This window comes from Podarcis liolepis, assembly GCF_965112155.1.
Source record: "Podarcis liolepis genome assembly, chromosome: 14".
NCBI lineage: Eukaryota > Metazoa > Chordata > Lepidosauria > Squamata > Lacertidae > Podarcis > Podarcis liolepis.
The window spans coordinates 44,695,300-44,717,543 of record NC_139569.1 but is presented as its reverse complement, the minus strand read 5'-3'; the positions used below and the strand labels follow the sequence as shown (position 1 = coordinate 44,717,543).

General features: G+C 50.4%; 2 protein-coding genes across 2 annotated transcripts; one reads left to right on the top strand and one right to left on the bottom strand.

Annotated features, from left to right (window-relative positions):
• Positions 1-719: 719 nt before the first annotated feature.
• Positions 720-12,353, top strand: SNX22 (sorting nexin 22). The gene is made up of 6 exons (XM_083476044.1): positions 720-940; positions 6,410-6,493; positions 7,370-7,474; positions 7,566-7,657; positions 10,345-10,418; positions 11,355-12,353. Exons 1-6 carry the CDS (start codon positions 863-865, stop codon positions 11,489-11,491), a joined length of 570 nt encoding a protein of 189 aa, XP_083332170.1. The 5' UTR covers positions 720-862; the 3' UTR covers positions 11,492-12,353.
• Positions 12,354-13,237: 884 nt separating this feature from the next.
• Positions 13,238-20,961, bottom strand: PPIB (peptidylprolyl isomerase B). Its single transcript, XM_083476025.1, has 5 exons — positions 20,676-20,961; positions 17,526-17,639; positions 15,761-15,854; positions 15,443-15,627; positions 13,238-13,665 (listed from the first exon to the last, which is right to left on the bottom strand). Exons 1-5 carry the CDS (start codon positions 20,838-20,840, stop codon positions 13,543-13,545), a joined length of 681 nt encoding a protein of 226 aa, XP_083332151.1. The 5' UTR covers positions 20,841-20,961; the 3' UTR covers positions 13,238-13,542.
• Positions 20,962-22,244: the final 1,283 nt, after the last annotated feature.

Here is a 22,244-nt window from a genome sequence, read left to right as displayed (position 1 = left end):
ATTATTATTATTATTAAAATTTGTATACTGTGCTATACCTGCAGATCTCAGGGCAGTTGCGACATAAAATCACAATATTGAAAAACACAAAATAGACAATAAAAACAAAAACACCCCAATAACCCTCCCCTCCCCAACACATTTTAAAAGAGAATTGGATGTCACCCAACCAAAGAACTGGTTAAAGAGGAACTTTGTCCCCTATGCCTGGCGCCTAAAAGAGTTTAATGAAGGTGTCAGGCAAATCTCCCTGGGGGGAGAGCATTCCTCAAAGGGAGAGCCATTGCAGAAAAGGCCCATTCTCAAGTTGTCACCCTCCAGATCTCTCCTGGAGGAAGAAATATAATAATCTTTTAATACCCCCCATTTTTTCCTAATATTTCTTGATCATTTAATAAATTCTCTTTTAATCTCCATCTCATTGGGAAATTTTGCCCTGCTCTTAATTCCACAATAATAGAGTTGTGATCTGATAACATTCCGGGTAAAAATTCTACCTTCTTTATCTTAATGTACAAATCTCTAGAAAGCCATACAGAGTCAATTCCGCTCGCAGAATGATCTGCGCTAGAAAAAAATGTGAATGGTCATGGAGGAAGAAGAGGGAACGGGTAAGAGGAAAGTAGGATAGAGGAAAGTTTGGGAAGGAGGAGGGGAGCGGACAAGAGAGAAGTTTGCTCTCCACTTTAAGCGCAGCGCGCACGAGCCCTCCTAAGCGGCGGCGCTTGGGAACTGCGCGGGCTGGAGCGCGCAAAGGCGGCGGGACCCGACGGGGCGGGTCTCCGCCGCAGAGGGCGGAGCGGTTTCAACAAGCCCTGAATGAGCCCGCGGGGGCGGCTAGTCTCGGCTCCGAGGAGGCGGCATGCAGCTGCAGGTCGCGGTGCCCTCGGTGGGGCTGCAGCTGTCCGAGGGCGACCAGAGCCCGGAGAAGGCGCGCACGGTGAGTGGCGGCGGCGGCGGCGGCAGCCCGTCGGGTTGCTCCCGGAGCTGGGCTTGGGTTCTTTTGCAGCCGCGGGGCCGGGAGGGAGAGCCCGTCCGCCGGTGCCTCTGGCGGGCTGGAGGGGAGAGCGGCTTCGAAGGCAGCGGGTGCCGTCGGGGCCCGTGGCCAGCCTGCAAGCGCCTTTGGCAGGGAGAAAGGGGGCGCTGAACTTGCTGGTGGGGCTTTGCAGAGGCCGGGCGAGCGAGGGAGGGGCTTCTTGGCGGCGTCCACCAAGGGAAATGAAGGAGGGAGCCCGACACGTGTAGCCTGGGGACCCTTCAGAAGTGAGAAGGCGCGCGAACAGCCTGCTTCTGGCGTCTCCAAGGGACGCGAGACGCGATTGTGATTCTTCCAACACCGCCGCCTTTTTGAGCCTGGTGAAAAAGAAGAAAGCTGGAAGAAGAGACGCTTGGAGGAAGGACGGACCTGGAGACTCCCTTTAGCGATTGAATGCCTTGAGTCTGTGTACCCCAACAAGCCCGTACCCCACCGCTCAAAAAGGGGGGTTTATCACAGCTTCTGTGGACCAGAGATGTGGGATATGGCAGGTGTAGATAGAAAGGAAAATGTTAGCAGTGAGGGTGGAGAAGAATGAAATGTAGACCCTGATAATTGTGCTGAAGCTTAAAAATCTCCCAAACAAGTACAGTGCCCCCATCACATGACAGAGTTGGTAAGACCAGCAGGGCACTAGTTGAGGCTCCCAGTCGTGTGTGTGTACACAAATGCACATGGGGGAGCATGAAATTGGGTCTTTGACCTGGGTGAAATAAAGCCTAGTTTTGGCTCCACTAATGAGCTAATGAACAACTGCAGTGCGATTAAAAAAACCAACCTTATCTCAATTCAAGGCCACAGGTGATAGAACCAAACTTCAAAATACTTCCTTCTCTGGGAAGAAAGTGCACACTGTGGAAAGCACTTGAGTAAATATATCCTCCTTGTTTCATTGTTTAAGCTGAGTTCCCAGTGGCATCATCTCCGCAGGCAGCAGTTTCTTATAAGATGGGAATCCTGTGACACACACACACACACACCTGGAAGTTGTTGGACTACAATTCCCATCATCGCTGATGCGGACCATGCTGGCTGGGCCTGTTGGAGTCAGAGTCTCACAACGTCTAGAGGGCCACAGGTTCCGTGTTCCCCTAAGAAGGCTTCCAAAAATGGGGTCGCTGGAAACACATTCATTCCATGACGTTTCTCAGTGTCTCTGTTCTGTTAAAAGATAAGAGCTGGCATGGGAAGCCTGCTGGCCTCTAGATAATTATGGAGTCCAACAATATCTGGAGAACCAGCCGTTTCCTACCCCTGACTTAAAGAAATGTTTTGCTGCTTGAAAGTATACTGGTTGAGACAATAATACACAGAATACGGGAATAATGTGTTTTATTAAAATGATGCATATTGTTCCAGAAACCTGCCCACCCCCTGCCATGTTTGGGGGGAGGGAACAGCCACTCCTCACACTGTTGCCACAATAACACACACACACAAACACACACCTACCCTGTAGGAACGGGCAGAATGGCAGTTGTCGCGCCTCTGCTCCTTGCAGAACTAGAAGAAACTAGGAGGTTGCTAAGATCTGTAAGGCAAGATCTACTTCACTCACATGCACACACTTAAAAAAATCCTTCTGGCCACGAGGAGCCAGAAGGCACAGAGTAACTGCCGCCAGTACATTTTGGCAGCTGAGGCAGACCCCAAAATTGCACCTCCCCTCCCTGCCAGGAAAGAAGACCTACATCCAGAACAAGGGGGGTGGAGGAAGATGGGCATTGGGATCAGCTGCCCCAGTGGATCCCTTTGCCTGAGTCAGTTACCTCATCTTGCCGCATGGGTGGGCCAGCCTTGAGTGCAGTACAGTGGTACCTCAGGTTAAGAGCTTAATTTGTTCTGGAAGTCCGTTCTTAACCTGAAACTGTTCTTAACCTGAGGTACCACTTTAGCTAATGGGGCCTTCCACTGCCACCATACCGCTGCCATGCAATTTCTGTTCTCATCCTGAAGCAAAGTTCTTAACCTGAGGTACTATTTCTGGGTTAGTGGAGTCTGTAACCTTGAGCGTCTGTAACCCGAGGTACCACTGTACTTAGAGACGACAGATTCTCATGTGGCACCACTGCAGGTCATTCTGGGGTACTGGGGGTGGGAAACTAGTTAACCCGAGAGTGGGGTGGGGATCAGTATGGTGTAGTGGTTAGAGCATCGGATTAGGACTTGGGAGATCAGGGTTCACATCCCAACTCGGCCACGGAGCTCACAAGACAAGAAGAAGAAGAAGAGTTTGGATTTGATATCCCGCCTTTCACTCCCCTTCAGGAGTCTCAAAGCGGCTAACATTCTCCTTTCCCTTCCTCCCCCACAACAAACACTCTGTGAGGTGAGTGGGGCTGAGAGACTTCAAAGAAGTGTGACTGGCCCAAGGTCACCCAGCAGCTGCATGTGGAAGAGCGGAGACGCGAACCCGGTTCCCCGGATTACGAGACTACTGCTCTTAACCACTACACCACACTGGCTCCCAACCTTGAGCCAGTCAGTCTCTCCACCTGAAATACCTCACAGGGCTGTTCAAAGATGAAGACACAGGAGAACCATTTACACCACTTTGAGCTCCTTAGAGGAAAGGTGGGGGCATACATCTAATAATCAGGGCCACCCCTCCCACAAAGCAAGGTGAGGCAACTGCCTCTGGCGGCCGGATCCACTGGTGCAGCAGAACCCAGCAGAGATCTTTATTCCCCACTCGTTCCTGATGTAGATCTTCACTCACCCCTTCTTTCCTGGTGGGGAGGTATGCCTCGGGTGCTAAAATGTCCTGGTAATAAATAAATGAACTGTATCGCGTGGCTATAGAATGACTTGGGCCTTTGGGTTCCTCTAGGCCAGTATGATAGACTCTGACTGGCAGCAGAGTTTTCTCCAGCGTCTTGGACAGAGGTGATCCCTTGCCCTAAAATCTGAGATCCTTTTAAACTGGAGGCAGAAGAGGAGCTTGTTGGATCAATTCAATGGCCCGTCTAGTCCAGCATCCTGTTCTTGCATGAACTGGACTAATCCTCTTTTAAAGCCATACAAGTTGTTGCCCATCATTGCCTCCTGTGGCAGTGAGTTCCATGGTTTAACTGTGCACTGCATGAAGAAGTCCTTTCTTCTTCTTTTGCCAATTAATTTTTATTAACTTTCCAAATTGTTAACAAATTAACAACAAATTAATTCCATTTAAAAGTTGACTTTCCACCCCACCCTTCCAAGATGCTTCTTTCCCCTCCCTCCTTTGCTGCTAACAATAAAACACTTTATCTTAATTTTGCATCCTTTTGCATCCATTTTCTATTTCCTTTGACTGTTTATGTTCAATTCCTGCTTAGGCTTTTATTTACTCTTTTGCCAGCTAGTCGAATAGAGTTAATCTTTTATCAAGCCATGTAAATCATTCATCATAATTTTAAATCACATGTCCTCCAATACGACTTATTCATCATGGCTTTATTTTATCCATCCTGAATCTTCCAACATTCAGCTTCACTTGAATGCCCATGAGTTCTAGGGTCTAGAGATGTGAAGGTTTCAACCTGGGATTTTCTGTGTCCCAAAGCATGTGCTATGGGAAATCTGAGAAGCCCACTTAGATCAGATTTCTGTCGTGCATCTAGCAGTGCTAATGCCAAAAAGCCCAAGCCAAATTAAGACCAGACACTTAAGACAGGATTCTGGTAAATTGGGACATCAGCTGTGGATTGACCAGCCTTGTTTTCGTGGAGGGAAGTGAACTTAGAGTGGCCTGTCTCCAGCTCACACTGAGCGAAGCATAAATATCAGGCATGGCATCTCTTGGGCACAGACTTTCCCGGTTTCCTTATTGGTTGGCAATTCTCTCTGTTTAGTTAAGCTGGGTGTGGTGACCGTGGTTCTGTATTCCAGCTGGAAGGAGCTTACTTTGCTTGTGCCTTTATGGGGAAACTGCGATTGGAACATAAAATGCCTTATGTGGCAGGATATTTTTGGCCCTAGGAACCTAAGAAACCACCTACCAGCCATTGGTCCTTCCAGCTCAGGCAGCAACTCTCCGAGTCGGAGGTCTCTTTTAGCCCTACGGAGAGATGCTACATGGAACTGAACATGGGGGAGCTGAGCATGTCGTATTCTATCACTCAGCCATGACTTTTCACTAATGAATCCGATTTTTTCCTTTTTAAAAAGCAAGCTTCTAGACCTCATGGGAAGCAGTGATAGGCTTGAAGGCACATGATCAGGACCTCGTGCAATTTCAGGAAGCAGAGGAGGAGTGACGCAGCGATCCCCCTGGCCAGAGGGTTAGACTTCAGTGCCCTGCATCGCTTCTTCCCTCCCCAACCCTATTCCACGGTTGTGGGAAGGAAAGAGAATAAAGGATGTGCATGCATATTGGTTTAAAGTAGATCACAATGTGATTTTTCTAGTTGCCAAGTTCTCCCACTGCTGGCACAGCAGGGCTCTTGTATGTGTGCCTAGATGAGGAAGAGAAAGCAACGTATACTAAAAATAGCAGTGTGTGTGTGTACACACACACACACACACACACACAACCTGCTGCTGCCACTACACAAACTTTCTGTGAATAGACTGCTTTTGACATTCCGGGGGTGCTCCAATTCTTTTTTTTATCCTTGTCTTTTCCTCATTTCATTTTAAATTCATATACCACCTTTTTCCATTGCTGACCCCAAGACAGTTTGCAGCCCAAGGTGAGGACTGTACCATGTGCTTCCCTCCCCCAAAAAATATTTGGATCTGCTGTGCAAGGAGGGTCTGTTGCTGCAGCTGCAATTCATGGTGACCAGAAGTGAGTGTTGGGTGCGTGAATAGTTGCTTCAGCCGGGTAAACTGAGGCCTGGGCCCAGGGACTTTGGTTTGTTTCCCCCCCAAGGAGCTGGCCCCTTTGGTCTCCTTTTCTCTCTCCTGAACAACTAAGTACACAAAACTTGTGGGGCACCTCTGCTACATCTCGGGGGCATCTGGGCACAAACCCTTCAAGAGGAGATATGTGCTGCATTGCAATCTATGCTTTGCTGGAGTTGTCCGAAGTGTATTTGCCGCACTTCAACTGCACACATTCCTCAGGCCCGACACGGAGTCTTCTGCTGGGTGTTATTTTATGCAGAGCCGAGTTTATTCAGTATCCCTGCCCCTGCCCCCCTGCTCCCATTTGGCACTTTTGAGAAGCGAAGCCAAAGGCTGATTTCAAAGAGGCTTTTGTCCAGCGGTGTTTGCTTTGGGGAGAGACTGGACTGCGGTGCATTGTGGGGGAAGAAAGCAAGATGACCGCCCTGCTATTGCAGAGAGTTAAGACAGATCTCATCTGTTCAGCAGCAGCAGCAGAGCTGTTTTGTGGTGTGGGTGGGGCACGTCCGGGTGAAACTGACGAGCTTGTGCCTAACCTTTCAGGTGTTCAAGGTGGAAATCCTGTGGAACGGGAGGAAACATTGCATTGAGAAGCGCTACAGCGAGTTCCATGCCCTCCATAAAAGGGTAAGGCAGGCCAGCAACATCTGGAGGGCAGGCACCATGTTTCAAATGCCTGCCCTTGCTTTCGGGGCAATGGATTTTCCTCCTGGGCATTGGATAATTCTGTATTCCATATTTTTGTAAAGCCCACATTGCTGGTCTTGACCCAAGACTTCCAGCCTAACTGGGGCTGGCTCAGACTTCTTGCTACCTTGATGCAGAGGACGAGATGGTTCTCCCTCCAGCCATGCCCTGCCAGGGTGGGGGACTGTTTGGGCCCCAAGAGGCCAGGTCCGTACCTCCCCAAAACCCACTGCCCAACTTGGACAGGTATGTGATCCACCCATCTGTCAGAGTTGACCCATGTAGGAAAGGATCCTGCCAGAAATGCACTGGCAAAGCACTGCCCGGAAGGATTGAACTCTCTACTCACCAGCCACTGAACAGAGGGTTCGATCCTGCTCTCTGCTTAGGTCTGCTTCGCCAGCATGTTCCCAACAGGGAACAAAATGACAAAGCAGTACCCAGCAGGATTGCTATCGCCCAGTGACGTTAGCTGATTGGCAGATGGGCGTGGTTTGGGGAAGCAGTTTTGTGGGCTGAATTTGACCCCTGGTGGGACGAGATTGCCCCACAGGCCATAAGTTTCCAACACCCGATGCACAGAAATGGACCCTGCTGGCAGCTGAGCCTGACTTCAACACTCTCAGCGGAGAGCTGGCTAGTTCTGGGGTCGTAGGACAGAGCACCTCTTCTCCCAGTGCCTCTCTGACATTCAGCATCCACTGCCAGAAGCAGCGGCTTCCCTCTGCCTAACAGTAGGACCGGCCGTGGGCCTGGTGGATCCTGGAGCTCCTTTGATGTCCACACAGCTTCTCTGCTCTCTCCCAACCCCCACAGATCAAGAAGAGATGCAGAGTCCCAGACTTCCCACCCAGGCGTGTCCCCAACTGGATGACGAAAGTCCTGGAGCAGCGGCGGCAGGGCCTGGAAGCTTACCTCCAGGTAAGGATGCGAGGCTGGCAGCCAAGTTGAAAACAGCCTCCCTTCCTCCCCAGCCTGCTCTCACTGATCCTGGTTCGTCTGTCTCCTGCAGGGCATCTTGCTATGCAATACAGAGCTTCCCAAGGAGCTTCTAGACTTCCTGAAACTCTGGCAGTTTGAGCAGGAGAACAAGGCAGATCTTGGGTGAGTGTTTGGGTGAGCCGGGGGAAGATTGAGCAGGAGCAACACTTTCCCCCCTTTGTGCCACTGTCTGGCGCAGGTGGGGAGAACCTTTGGCCCTCCAGATGTTTCTCCAAACACCTCTGTAATCCAAACACCATGATGAGAATGCCAGGGCTAATTACCTCCATATCAGCCCTGAATTACCGGCACGGCTGGGGTCCGGTGATGTGGGAGTCAGCCATTTCCCACCCCCGGAAACAGGGAGCTCCTGGCCCTCCAGATGTTTCTCAACTGCAATCCCATCTGCTACAGCCAGTGGATTGTCAGGGCCCAGGGCAAGGCAGGTATTGCGCCCCCCCCTAACCCATGGTTCCTGCCAGGGCCAGGTGGCAATAGGGGTGGGGAAGGGTCTTACCAGCTGGGAGAGAGAATCTGTGCCAGCGGTCACTTATTTTATTTTTTATTTAATGAAAAATTTACATGGCTTGATTTAAAACAAAACAAAACACACCCTCCAAGCAGTTTTTCTTTTGAAATTTTGCATCCCCCCCAAAAAAAGTTTGTGCAACAACCCCTCTGCCCCCCCATGCTATGCCACAGGCTACAGCAAGTGTGCCCAGGGGCAAGGGGGAGTAGGAATTGTGGTTCATTAACACCTGGAGGGCTGAAGGCTCCCTATACCCTATGTTAGAACTTGACAGCAGCATAGTAGTTTGAGACTGACTGTAGTTTTGTGATTCTTCCAGGACTACTCTACTTTCTTCTTTACAAAAAGCGCGGGGTATCTCACAATAACAGAATCTGATGCAATGCAAAATATAATGCCCTGATTTTCTTTCTTCATTGTAAGTTATACGTACTGTGCTTTTCTCAAACATCCCTTTCCCTGCAAAATCCAACGTGGCAGGTAAACTCTTGTTAGAGAGGGATGGGTAGCTGGTCTCCTTTTGACATTGTCCAGGCGCTTTCCTCCCGAAGGAGCTGCAGTCAAAACGCCAACTCACACACACTGCCCTTGTGTTGATTTACAGACTTTTTGGGGCCTGGGCAATTGACAGCTAAGGCCACATCTGCACTGCACATTTAAAGCACTTGTATTCCACCTTGACAGTCAAAGAATCTTGAGAGCTGTAGTTTGTTAAGGGCACGGAGAGTTATCAGGGGACTCTCATTTCTCCTCGCAAAGCTAAAATTCCCAGAGATCTCCAGGGAAGAGGGATTGATTGTTAAACCACTTGTGAGATTTGTAGATCAGTGAGGGAAATTGTTGGGTGGGTGGGTGTGTCCTAACAATTCTCAGCACCCTTAACAAACAACAGTTTGTTTTACCATAGAATTGTAGAGTTGGAAGGGACCACGGGGGGTCATCTAGTCCAACCCCCTGCAATGCAGGAATATTTTGCCCAACGTGGAGCTCGAACCCACAACCCTGAGATCATGAGCCGCGTGCTCTACCAAGTGAGGTCATGACTGTCAAAGCGCTCTAGGTATGCTTGAAGTGCATGATGTAGGTGCAGTTTGAATCTCAAGTACAGTGGCACCTTGGTTTAAGAACAGCTTAGTTTATGAACAACTTGGATTAAGAACGCTCCAAACCCGGAAGTGTTTTGGTTTGTGAACTTTGCCTCGGAAGCAGAACATGTTTCGCTTCCTGTTGAGTGTGTTCCATTTGTAAATTGAGTCCCCCGCTGCTATGGGAAAGCACGCCTTGGTTTAAGAACGCTTTGGTTGAAGAATGGACTTCCGGAATGGATTAAGTTTGTAAACCAAGGTACCACTGTAGAACCTGGGGTAGATTAGTGTTGTGTTGGTTCCAGCTGCCATCAGCCAGCATGGTCTGGGATGATGGGAGTCCTGCAATATTTGGAGAGCCACAGGTTCCCCAGCCCTGCCTTATAAGCTCCCACAGCCACCCATTTCCACACACCAGCTTTTGTATGGAAAGGCTGCCTTTGTTACCACCACTGTTTGTGAACAGCCTGTCCTGCCGCACCCAGTGTTCTTCCCTGGGCAACTTTTCCTCGCGGGACACAAGGCAAGTGCTTCACTGCCCCAGTGCTTTGTTTCCACCAGTGGGAGGGAGTCAAAACAGTCCCAACAACAGAAGGGTCCAGCCTTTGTCTACTTACTCCCCGGGGGATAAATGTGCTCATCCAGCCATGGAGGCTGGCATTTATTTTCTCGCTCCAGGGGAATGGGCACTCCCTGTGGCTTGCTTGCTGCTACAAGCGGCAGGGAATGCTCTCAAAAGGGTCTGCTTTGTGCTCTTGCTGGCCAAGTTGCAAGCGCCTGTTCCTTTTGCAGAGAGATAACGTGAACCCTCTTCTGGCGCTGCACCTTAGTGGTAGAGCAACTGCTTTATGTACAGATGGTCTCAGGCTCAATCCCCAGGTACGGTTGGCCTGGAGAGAGGCTGCCAGTAGGCATTACTAAGGCAACTTCCTATGATCCCTTGCTCAGAGCAGCAGCATCTGCCTGATACAGCATTAGGCCACTGGTCCATTGCCTAGACTGATTATTCCAGTGCGGGGAGAGGAACTCCTGTTTATTGCATTTTTAGCTTTCCTCTCCCTCCTTCAAGTTCAGGGTAGCACATGTTGCTCCTCCCTTCCGCACATGCATTTTATTCTCACAACCACCTTGCGAAGTAGGCTAGGAGCTGAAATTGATTCTAACCCAAATGGCGGGGCTCAATTCTCTCTTTGCAGCCCCGGTTACCTGCTGTCCCACCGGCCGGTCATAAGTTTCCAAAGTGATCCATACATCCTCCCGGCTTCCACAGGTAACGGCTTCCTCGTAGGGTTTTTGGGGTGGTGATGGAGGGGAGCAGAGCTCTGGGCTGGTTAAGGTCTGTTATCAAGCAAGTGTCTGGGGTGCATGTTTCGATATGGGTGACAAGAGAGCCGGGGGTCCCTCACCTGCCATCCTGGACTGGCAGGATTGGGGGAGCGGATGGAAAGCAGTTCTTGTTTTGCTGAAAGGCACCTGTGCAAAAACCATTGCAGTGGTAAAGGTAAAGGGGCCCCTGACCATTAGGTCCAGTCGTGACCGACTCTGAGGTTGCGCGCTCATCTCACTTTACTGGCCGAGGGAGCCGGTGTACGGCTTCCGGGTCATGTGGCCAGCATGACTAAGCCGCTTCTGGCGAAGCAGCGCAGCGCACGGAAACACTGTTTACCTTCCCGCTGGAGCAGTACCTATTTATCTACTTGCACTTTGACGTGCTTTCGAACTGCTGGGTTGGCAGGAGCAGGGACCGAGCAACGGGAGCTCACCCTGTTGTGGGGATTTGAACTGCCGACCTTCTGATTGGCAAGTCCTAGGCTCTGTGGTTTAACCCACAGCGCCACCCGCGTCCCCTTATTGCAGTGTTAGAGATGCCCAAACACTCAGGTTTGGGGTAGTTAAGCAGCGTCTCCTGCAACAGGAGGAAGCGGTGCATGCTGAAATAATGAAACACGGGATCGCAGAGTCCTTACATGAGCCACTTTTGTACTCTGGAACTGAACCGTGTGCTAGATCTCATCTGAGTGCCAGATTGAAGATGCCCCTTTGCCCTCTGCTGGGGGCGGCATTGTCCATCGGCCCATCTCAGGGGGCTTAGCTTCCTAGGCCAGAAGGGAAGACAGGAAGAGGCCTCAGGGGCTGCTTTCTGCTCCCACCTTTTAAGGGTTGATTGAATGGGTTGCCACCGTTAATTCCCTCCTCTCCCTCTCAGACTTGCTTCCCGACGTGATCCTGAGCGGAGTGCTGCAGGGCTTCTACGCACCCCGGACGACCTTCTGCCTGCAGTCAAAGCTCTTTGCGGCTCTGCCACCCACCGACTTGACATCCTCTCCTTTGCAACCAGCCTAGGGAACGCTCAGAGGATCAAGTGCAGTTCTGTTTGTTTGCAGAAAAGCAACCACCGGCTTCCTCCTCACGTCGTACGTTGGAAAGAAAGAGGTTGGGGACAAGAAAGAGGTTGGGGGAGCCACTTCTTGAGGCAGGCAGTGGGAAGGAAATGCAGTAGGTTGCTTTGTTAGGCTGCTGAGCTCCAGTAGAGTGCAGCTAACAAGGGCAGGGCTTGTTGCCACTTCTGGCAGAGCTGTGGCTCTCAGGTGTTTCCAGGTGACAGCTCTTGTCAGCCCATGTGAGTGAGAAGCAGCTGCGAGTCAGGGAGGTACACCTGCCTTCCTCCAAGCTTCATGGGCTGGAAGCAAGAGCAGCAGAACAGCAGCTGGGTACTGACTCAGGTCAGGTGCTGACAATGCAAGATGCTCCTAGTGTTTGTGTGCACAGTGACGCCACATTGATAGTCTCCCAGCCTTCCGTCTAGTCCAAAGGGAGGCAGCAACTGCTCCCTCACTGCAGCGGCAAGAAACCACTGCCAACTTGGCATGGATCTGGTCCAGTTGGCACCTTAATGCAGGTGTAGCCAACGTGGTGCCATCCAGCTGCCAACAGCCCCCCAACTCCCATCAGCCCCAACCGGCTGTGGTCTAACGACACCCAGAGTGTACCAGCTTGGGGAAAGCTGCATTGATGGGACACAGGTAGCAGAGCCCTCCCAGAGGAGTCTGGGTTTTTCTACAGCGCAGCGGGAGACCAGCAGCTCCTCTAAGCTATCCCGATAGTTTGGGGTTATTCCTGCTACAGAAGATTACTGCTTTTTCAGTGGGGTAGATGGTCTACTTTAACAAAAATGGCTATGCAATAAAAACACTTCCACTAGAAATATTGAGTTGGTTTTGAAACTGCTGTAATTTGAGGGAGGGGGTGGAGGGGAGAAGAAGACAGTTTCTGACATTGCCAGTGGGCTGGTTTGTGGACAAAGCTTCTTAAACCATGGTTTACTCTTACAGTGAATCAGTATGCTAGTGCTTGGGGGTGGTGGAGCTGAGCCAAATCATGGTTTAGTTGCAAGAGAGGCTTTGTTCTTCCTGCTCAGTTTGTGTTTGCAATGGCTTGGGCCTCTCCCTTCATTGAAAAAGCCTCTTTAAACATACCCACATTTCATGGAATGCTAGGATTGGACAGCCACTTGCCTTTGTGTTCCAAACAGGGGAGCAAAGAGCTTTCTGAACGAATTTGGCAATGGCTAACAAAGAGAGTGCCTGGCGTGTTCTGGTCCATGGGGTCACGAAGAGTCGGACACGACTAAACAACTAAACAACAAAGAGAACTTTCCTTGGGGAAGTAGTAAATTTGTGACATCCGCTATCTAGAATACCCCTCTAAATAAATGCTGGAAATTCATAGTTGTGGTGGGAAGACCTAGGTAAAGGTAAAGGGTCCAGTCGTGGCCGACTCTGGGGTTGCGGCGCTTATCTCGCTTTACTGGCCAAGGGAGCTGGCGTACAGCTTCCGGGTCATGTGGCCAGCATGACTAAGCCACTTCTGGCAAACCAGAGTAGCGCACAGAAACGCCGTTTACCTTCCCGCCGGAGCGGTACCTATTTATCTACTTGCACTTTGTGCTTTCGAACTGCTAGGTTAGCAGGAGCAGGGACCAAGCAACGGGAGCTCACCCCGTCACGGGGATTCGAACCGCCGACCTTCTGATCGGCAAGTCCTGGGAAGACCTAGCTGTGGCTAATAAAAACAACAACCAGACAGTACTACAAAAACACAATGGTCGCGTTTATTGGTCCATGTGCTTTCTTACAAAACGGAATGGGACACCCATTGCCCCCCCCCCTCATAGCCACTTGGGTGACCAGTGACTGATGGAATGAGTTGTTAACAGAATGGAGACCCCACCCCCCACCCCGAAGCGTGTAGCTAGGGGAAGGGTGGGCAGAAAGGGAGCAGCAGTGGCGGCAGTTCACCTGCTGTGGGACAGTGATGATGCGAGGCCTCCGTGAGTGTGTAGCCCCCTCGCAGCCCTTTGCAAGCCAGAGTCTGACCCTCCAGCGGCCACCCGGTTATTCTTTGGCAATGGCAAATGGCTTCTCCACCTCGATGACGTTGCAGTCGGCAATGGTGACATCTTTGAGAGGTTTGTCCCGACTATCGGTCTTTGTGTTCTCCACTTTTCTCACTACATCCTAAGAAAGGGAAGCAGGAATAAGAAGGGAGGAATGTTGGAAGTTAGCCAGGGGGCATTTTGCTTCTGGTGTGGGTCCAACTGCAGCCACATGGAGATCTCTGGCTGCCAGGTTCCTGACTGACATCTCCACCTGGCTGGCCCCTCCAGCTTTCTTAAGCAGGTAAGCATAAGAGCTTATTCATTGCATTTAAATCCCACCTTTTCTTCCAAGAAGTACATGGTTCACCCCCCCCCCCGTTAATCTCTACAACAACCCTGTGAGGCAGGTTAAGAGGCTGTGACTGTCCCAAGGTCCCCCAGTGAGGATTTGAACCCTGATCTCCCACGTCCTAGTCTGACACTCTAGCCACTACACCACACTGGCTTCCTACAGTTCTTCTGCTATGGGGCAGCTACATAAATTAAGTAGGTAAATAAAAACGGGGAAAGCAAAATGTCACTGAGAGAAGGTTCTGAAATACTTTCCTCGAAGCCTAAATTTATTTTACTCTGGATTGTTTTATTTGGTGTTTTCATATAGAGTTGGAAGGGACCCGAGGGCCATCTAGACCAACCCCAGCAATGCAGGAATCTCGGCTAAAGCATCCATGACAGGTCATCCAACCTCTGCTTAGAAACCTCCAGTGAAGGAGAGTCCGCAACCTCCCATTTTAATGTGTTGCAAACTGCCTTGAGATTTTTTCCCCTTTAAAATATAAAGTAGGAGAGAAATTAAATAGTCATAATGATAAATCTCGTTGGTTTTTTTAAAAGGTGCCTAGACATTCCATTGTGGTGCCTATAAGCTAGGTTTAAGGTGCCATTTGGTGATTTGCTTATATATCTGAGTTTCTAGCACTGATGACACGTTATACCCGTGGAGGGCACTTGGCAATGCCCATCGCATGGGCATTTCTAGCTGCCCCATTTTGCCCTGTAATGCAGCCTGGAGAATGGCAATGCAGTCGTACCTTGGAAGTCGAACGGAATCCATTCCGGAAATCCGTTCGATTTCCAAATCACGGCTTCTGATTGGCTGCAGGAAGCTCCTGCAGCCAATCGGAACCCCGTCAGACATTTGGCTTCCAAAAGAACATTCAAAAACCTGAACAGTCATTTCCGGGTTTCGATTGTTCGGGAGCCAAAACATCCAAATTCCAGGGCGTTCAACAACCAATGTACAACTGTATGGGGTTCCTGTAGTAAGCTCTTTATATATTCACTCTTAGGCACTAGTTATGCCAATCACTAGGTGCGCAGAGCTGTTTCCCATACACAGAGGGAGGCAAAACGTTGTCAAACTCCCAGCTTCCATCAGCTCCAGGCAGCATAGCGGATGGTCAGGGGTGATGGAAGTTGTGGTCCCTCTTCACTGGGAGGGCCCTCGGTTCTCCACCCCTGCAGTTCAAATGTCAGAATTGGCATTACCAGATAAAAATTCAAGTCCACCACAGAGATCTAAAAAGCCCAGGAAGCTGCACAGATTTGTGCCCGATGTCAAAAGAGACAAAGAACTTGGCACCAGGCAAAACTATTGTTGAGGGACTCCAAAATTGGGCACCACCCCGGAAAAAGCCCTCTCTTCCCCCCCCTCCCCACAGCAGCGGGATCTGGAGAAGAGCCTCCTTAGGCCCATGAACTGCCATGACAACAAGCTAGGAGGCAGTGAAATTTTAATATGCTCCATTTGCCTGGTCCGTGGTCTAGTTCCCATTATTTGGAACCAACAACTGCATTAGAAATCCAAGTAAGGACCCAGATGACGCTATGCACAACACACACAAAATTCCGCTCACCATCCCTTCCAGGACTTTGCCAAAGACAACATGCTTGCCATCCAGCCATGACGTCTTGACGGTGGTGATGAAGAATTGAGAGCCGTTGGTGTCCTTGCCAGCGTTGGCCATGCTCACCCAGCCGGGCCCATAGTGCTTCAGCTTGAAGTTCTCGTCAGGGAAACGGTCCCCGTAGATGCTTTTACCTGGCAGTTAGCGAAAGGGAGAGAATAACACCGCCTTCCAGCGTCCAGCTTTGTTTTTTGAGGGTTACTGCTGGCCAGAGGAGGATCCCTGTCCAACCCCATCCAGAAGAGACAGAATGGACTCGGCCCTCACCTCCTGTTCCATCTCCCCGGGTGAAGTCTCCTCCCTGGATCATGAAGTCCTTGATCACACGGTGAAACTTGCTGCCTTTGTAGCCAAACCCTTTCTGAAAAGAAAGGGAGTTTGGTAAGAGTGAGGAGAGTTTGCAGCACCCCTCTGGGAAAGGCTTGGTTTAAAGTCCTTTCCTGAGCAATCCAGAACCAGACAGTTTCAGAGCATCAGCTGTAACCTCTCCCATCTGTGGGCGGGAAGAGAGTCACGACTGGTGGAAAAGGGACCAAGATACTGGGCAAAGCAGAATACTTTGCTGCTGCAATGCAAGTGAGGCCTCAGCAGTTTCTCCTCCTCCACCACCCCACCCCCCACTGCCTGCAAACCCTAATGGGAGTCCAAATGCTCAGGGCTTTAGCCTCCAGCGGGTTAGCCCATTACTTGAGCAATAAACTTCTTAATGGGCTCAGCTCTTGCTAATCACTAGCAATCCCTTGTGGTTCCAACTACTAAAAGGGCCCCATAATGGGAATCAGCAGGGTTGGGGTTTTCCCCCCTGGGCGGGGACAAATTGAAACACTGAAAGAGGAGAGTGGGCTAGTTTCTCAGGAAGAAAATAAGAACGGTTCCTATTTTGTTGCATTTCAAAGGCAACACAAATGCTGGAAACGTCTAAAATATATAAATGAAAGCTGGGAATCTGGGGTGATGGTACATCCAGATATTTTTTTGAGCAGGGGGAGAACGACTGCCCCAACGTGCCACCCTTCCCTAGTGGAAGCCCAGCGGCCCAATGAAACATCTGGATTCACAACACCTGATCCAGTGCAGAAGCATATGGGAATTCACATAAGTACCGTATTTTTCGCCCTATAAGGCACACTGGCCCATAGGGCGCACCTCGTTTTTTGGGGGGAAAATAAATTTTAAAAAATTATTCCCCCCCCAGCCGCAGGGCTGGGGAGGCCCAAGCTTCCCCCGACCCCGAGAACAGGCTGCTGTCCGCAAGCCTTGTGAGCCCGCGGGAACTCCCGCTGGGCTCGCAAGGCTTGCGGACATCTGTGCGAAGCACGGGGCGCGCTCTGGAACGCGCCCGTGCTTCGGGCTACAGGCTGCTGCCCGCAAGCCTGGAGAGCCCGGCGGGCACTCCCGCCGGGCTCGCAAGGCTTGTGGATAGCTTCCTGAAGCCTGGAGAGCGAGAGGGGTCCCCATAGGACGCACACACATTTCCCCTTCATTTTTGGAGGGAAAAGGTGCGTCCTATAGGGCGAAATATACGGTAACTTGACGGTCATATTTTGAAAGTTAAAAGCAGCAGTGAGAGGGCAGAAGTTTAATAATGGCAGCACCTCATCTTTCTCTGTGCTTAGCTTAGAGAAGAACATTCCCTCTCCAGCAGATCTTCACTCAGTTTCCAAATATTTGTGCAATTCGGCCAGCAGCAGCAGTGAATGGAGTGCACTGGAGGCAAATTCTGACATGCACCCAGTCAGGATTCCTTCTCCCAAGGGCCTGCAAAAGGAAAAGGCTGTAGCACCCCAGACTTTGGCCTTAATAGTTTTCCAGGCCCTCTCCACACCAAGGCTCTTTAGATGAGCACTATAATTATTTCACTTATTCAAAGTGGGGTAAGCCAGCCCTCCTGCGTTTGGGGGGCCTTCCTGTTGTGTGGGCCTCTGGAAGCATGCCCCACAGTCCTTGCAGCCACCCCAAATGCCAGCCTTCCTTCTGCGCCCTTGTAAGCAGACTGACCTACTGAGGACTCTGACGCAGCATTCGAACTCACCTCTCCTGTGGACAAGGCGACAAAATTCTCAACCGTCTTCGGAACTGTCTTTCCAAAAAGGCCGATGACGACTCGCCCCACGTCTTCATCCCCGATCCGCAGATCAAAATACACCTGGTGATCAAAACAGGCTGCATCATGGAACGGCTGCAGAGTGGAGCCCCCTTCCTGTTCTGACATCAGCCTCAATATGCAAGAGTCCAATGCCTGCGGGGAGTTAGGCTGTCTGCAGCAAGGCTTATATGTAAGGAGCCACCCATGGAAGCGTACTGCTAGTTTTATTGGGATCCTCCTTAGGTTAGGATCCATTCAAGTAGGAGGGGGAGAACCACATCCTTGGGAGAAAAAGGTGGTGCATAAATTCAATAAATAAATAAATAAATAGAATATTTGTCCGCCTAGACAGGTATTGTCTTTTCTGACCAGCAGTCCTTCTCTCTCTCTCTCCCCTCAAGGCATAAGCAAAGGTCTCAACCTTGCAATTTGATTCCACCACCCCCAGGCTGCACCCAACAGTGCTCTGAACTCTCCCCAAATGCAATGCATTTCAGACAATGCCCAGTGCTTGCTTGAACTGAAAGGTTTGTGTGCACTAGAAACTTCTGGGTTATATGTGGCTGAAGAATAGCCCACTGTACTAAGTAGAGAGACATATCTATTGCCCCACCCACACCCAAAGTTTTCGGGCTGCACACTCTTCCTCCGCCCTGCTTCTGAAGTGTGGCAAATGGGCTCTGCCTGACAGTTCATGTTTGCTGGTCTGGAGTGGGATTCTCACTTTTTGCGAGTACATCTTGGGTTAAATTCCCAGACAAGTCCATGCTCCAGAGAGGGGTGGGGGGGATCTTAAAGGGGAAGGTCATTGGTTCAATTCCTCGCACCTGCAGCTTAAAAAGGATCTCCTCCCTGGTACAGAGGAGAGATGCTACCAGCTGCATTAGGAAACATCCTCAACCCCTTCCCAGGAGTTTGAGGAAGGGAAGGGGCCAGAATGCACAGACAGAGAATACTTTGTATGTCTGCGGTTCCAGGCCGAGTCTCTGGCATCTCCAGCTGAAAGGCTCTTGAGCAGCAATAGCTAGTGGTGCTGTCAGGACAAGTCTTTGGGTTCGGCCAAAGGAGGGAGGGACCTCAAACACAGGAGGGCTTTTAAAGGAAGCAAAATAGTACAAACTGTTTTGGAGCACATGAGGACCATTAAGTCCAGAGCCTAAAATTTCCCACTGGCTCCACATCTCTGGAATGCATTGCCGAGACCCCAAAACCCACCTGCCGTGTTCTAAACTCCCATTGTTCTAGGCACATTTTGCGACAGGGAATTTCATTAGTTCAAGCAGTTTCTGAGTTCTGAGCGCAGTACTGCGCCTGAGATTTCAGATATAAACTGCAGATTGGAAGGAAAGGAGGACCTTTTTCTGCCTCCCCACTTCCAGCTACTCTCTGAAGACTGGAGAAGAGACCCTCTTAAGAATATTAGGAGGGGGTGGGCAGGGGGAAGGCTAGACCATGTGAAAAATGAATTATTTTAGCAGCAGTTCATTCATTTTCAGCTTTGTGTTCTTGTTATAAAAAAGTGCACTTAGACATTCCGTTGTTGCGTCCATAGCCGAGGTTTAAGGTGACATTTAAGCTCCTAGCTTTCATATCTCAGTTTCTAACACTGCCCACCTGCTCTCACTGGCCTTTGCTTCAGATCACACATTGCTTTGTAAGGTTTTTATTTTAGTTTTTGGCCGGCCGGCTGTTTTTCTTTCATTTTATGAAGTATCCTTTGGTGTCTGTAATATTGCAAGTTGTCTTGGGAGGGCTTTTGCTCTGAAAGACAGCCAGAACAATTTTTTAAGCCAAGAAACTCAAACAACAAAGCATTCAGTGGCACCATCAGATTCCTTGTGGCGTAAGAATGCATGTTAAAGTTGCCACAAGACTCTGCTACTTTTGGAAGTTGTCCGATAAAATGATGCAGGAATAGAAAGAAACCAAAAGTCTGACTCAGCATAAGGCTCCTTTGTAGAATGTGGGATTTCTTATGCTGGCCAAGGCTGAGTCACAAAACCTAACCCTTTCTGCAGACATCTCTTTTCAATATGCATGACAACTGTCCTAATTTACCAGGGGCAGCCCCTAATTTCTGACCCTCCCTAAATCTCTCTCCTTTCCTAGCCCTGTGCCTATGAATACTTTATCACTTTGGGACACCCCCCCCCCCAGTCAAGGCTCCTAATACCTAAGTCTAAGCACACATACCAGGAAGTTCTATTACGCTCAGTTGTACTTTCTATTGAGTAATAACACAGCAGATGCAACAAAAGCACAGCCTGTGTTAAACTTGTTGGCCTTTAAAGGAGCCGTAAGATATTTCTGCAGCGCAAGACAAGACATGGCTGCCCCACTGGGGCCTCCAAGAGATAACCACCATGCTTGGAATCAAGCATGTTAAGAATGAACAACTGTTTAATTTTTATTTGTTGATGTTTTGAGAGTTAATTCTATTGTGTACTATTCTAACAGATTGCTGAATATTACTTTACTTGATACAAGTGGCTCCATTTTAAAGTTACGTTTTAGTATGAATTTTTGACCTGGATCTGATCATTATAAGGCGCGTGTTCCTTGCTGCATTTTTTTTTTTTTTGCTGCAAATCGCCTTGCTTATAGCAACATAGAAAGGCGGCATAGAAATTAAAAGCCAAATGAAATGAAGCCGCGCATCCTCGGAAGGGTCTCTCCATCGCGCATGACTTTATCGCCTGGCCAGCTAAGACCCCACCCGGTGCCTAAGCCTCCCAATGCTTCTTTTCACCCCTCCTTGCACACCACATCCCGATATAAAACAAGACCACGGTCCATTGAAGCCTTCGCCATATAGTCTTTCAAGGAGCACACGGGGTTTAGCTTTGAACGGCTTGCTAAGAGAAGAAAAATCACCTCCCCGCTCCCTGGGCGCACTGGCCAGAAATCGCCTTTTAGGCTTTTTCAGCAATTATCATGTTAAGAAAAATCAAATAAATTATTATGATTATTGCACAGAATCGGGCTAGAGGGCTTCTGCTGCTGCAGAATAGAGGGGTGCAAGCCCACCCTGCAGAGAAGTGCAAGGGGGAGGGGGCTGCACAGAAGCCCCCCCTTCCCCGCCCTCCCCCCGCTCACCTTGGCCGTGACCTTGGGCCCCTTCTTGCGCTCCTCCGCGTGAGTAGCCGGGAAGAGCAGCAGCAGCAGAGAGCCGCCCAGGCCCAGCAAGGCCGCGGCCGCCAGCAGCTTCATCTTCCTCCGCTCGCAGCCCCAGCAGCGCCAACCCGGCCACAGAGCCCGCATCCGCCCCCTTCCCCTCTCGCTCGTCCTCCCCTCCCGCCTCCCCCGCGCGCAATGGTACAGCCCCGAGCCGGGCGGAGCGGAGTCCTGGGCGAGAGGGATTGGCCGGTTCCATCTCAGGAGAGGGGGAGGGAGGCCGTTCCCCACCCCCACCCCGGGGGGCGTCAGCGGCTCCTGCGACAAAGGAATGCCACGTTTCCAGACTCCGATTGGGCGGCGAGCTCGGCCAATGGGAAGCGGGCACGAGAGGCGGCGGCGGCGGCGGCTGCGCGCCGGTTGGGCCAAGTGGCAGACAAAGGAGAGGCAGGACGCGCGGGGCGGGGACTACATTACCCAGCGAGCAGTGCGTGGCCGGCGGCGTCGTGCTCTTCGCTGAAGTTGCCGCCCTTCGCCTGTAGGGGGCAGTACAACTATCTGGATAGGATGAAGGAGGATGTTCTGTTTGTAGCCCTTTGGAAAAATGGTTGCGTGTTAAAGGATCAGACGTGTATAATTCCCATCTATAGCCAGATTTCCAGGGATCTGGCCCTGTTATGCTGCAGTCTTGTACACACTTTGTTGTTGTTGTTGAGTCGTTTAGTCGTGTCCGACTCTTCGTGACCCATGGACCAGAGCATGCCAGGCACTCCTGTCTTCCACTGCCTCCCACAGTTTGGTCAGACTCATGCTGGTAGCTTCGAGAACACTGTCCAACCATCTCGTCCTCTGTCGTCCCCTTCTCCTTGTGCCCTCCATCTTTCCCAACATCAGGGTCTTTTCCAGGGAGTCTTCTCTTCTCATGAGATGGCCAAAGTATTGGAGCCTCAGCTTCACGATCTGTCCTTCCAGTGAGCACTCAGGGCTGATTTCCTTAAGAATGGATAGGTTTGATCTTCTTGCAGTCCATGGGACTCTCAAGAGTCTCCTCCAGCACCGTAATTCAAAAGCATCAATTCTTTGGCGATCAGCCTTCTTTATGGTCCAGCTTTCACTTCCATACATGACTACTGGGAAAACCATAGCTTTAACTATACGGACCTTTGTTGTACACACTTACCTGCTGCTTAGTGTGGCGTACTGCTACACACACAACGTATTTGCTCAATTCAGTGCAAACAGAGAAGCACGTGGCTATTAGATGCAAACTGGGTTTATGACTTACTTTGGCTTAAGACTTGGCACACAGAGAAAGCAAAGGTATTAAAAAGCAAAGCAAAACATCTCAAAGATCCAGCTTATAAAAGGTTAAAAGGTACCTAAAGGGACCCCTGACCATTAGATCCAGTCGTGGCCGACTCTGGGGTTGTGGCACTCATCTCGCTTTACTGGCCGACGGAGCCGGCGTCATGTAGCCAGCATTACTAAGCTGCTTCTGGCGAACCAGAGCAGCGCACGGAAACGCCGTTTACCTTCCCGCCCGAGTGGTAC

Bases quoted from the DNA above. Each gene is read 5' to 3' on its own strand.
- SNX22 (XM_083476044.1), top strand. From the start codon at position 863: ATGCAGCTGCAGGTCGCGGTGCCCTCGGTGGGGCTGCAGCTGTCCGAG. The intron at 6,494-7,369 runs GTAAGGCAGGCC...CAACCCCCACAG, and splicing joins TCCATGCCCTCCATAAAAGG to ATCAAGAAGAGATGCAGAGT. The intron at 7,475-7,565 runs GTAAGGATGCGA...TGTCTCCTGCAG, and splicing joins GCCTGGAAGCTTACCTCCAG to GGCATCTTGCTATGCAATAC.
- PPIB (XM_083476025.1), bottom strand. From the start codon at position 20,840: ATGCGGGCTCTGTGGCCGGGTTGGCGCTGCTGGGGCTGCGAGCGGAGG. The intron at 15,855-17,525 runs GTGAGTTCGAAT...CTTTCTTTTCAG, and splicing joins TCGCCTTGTCCACAGGAGAG to AAAGGGTTTGGCTACAAAGG. The intron at 15,628-15,760 runs GTGAGGGCCGAG...GCTAACTGCCAG, and splicing joins CCGGGGAGATGGAACAGGAG to GTAAAAGCATCTACGGGGAC.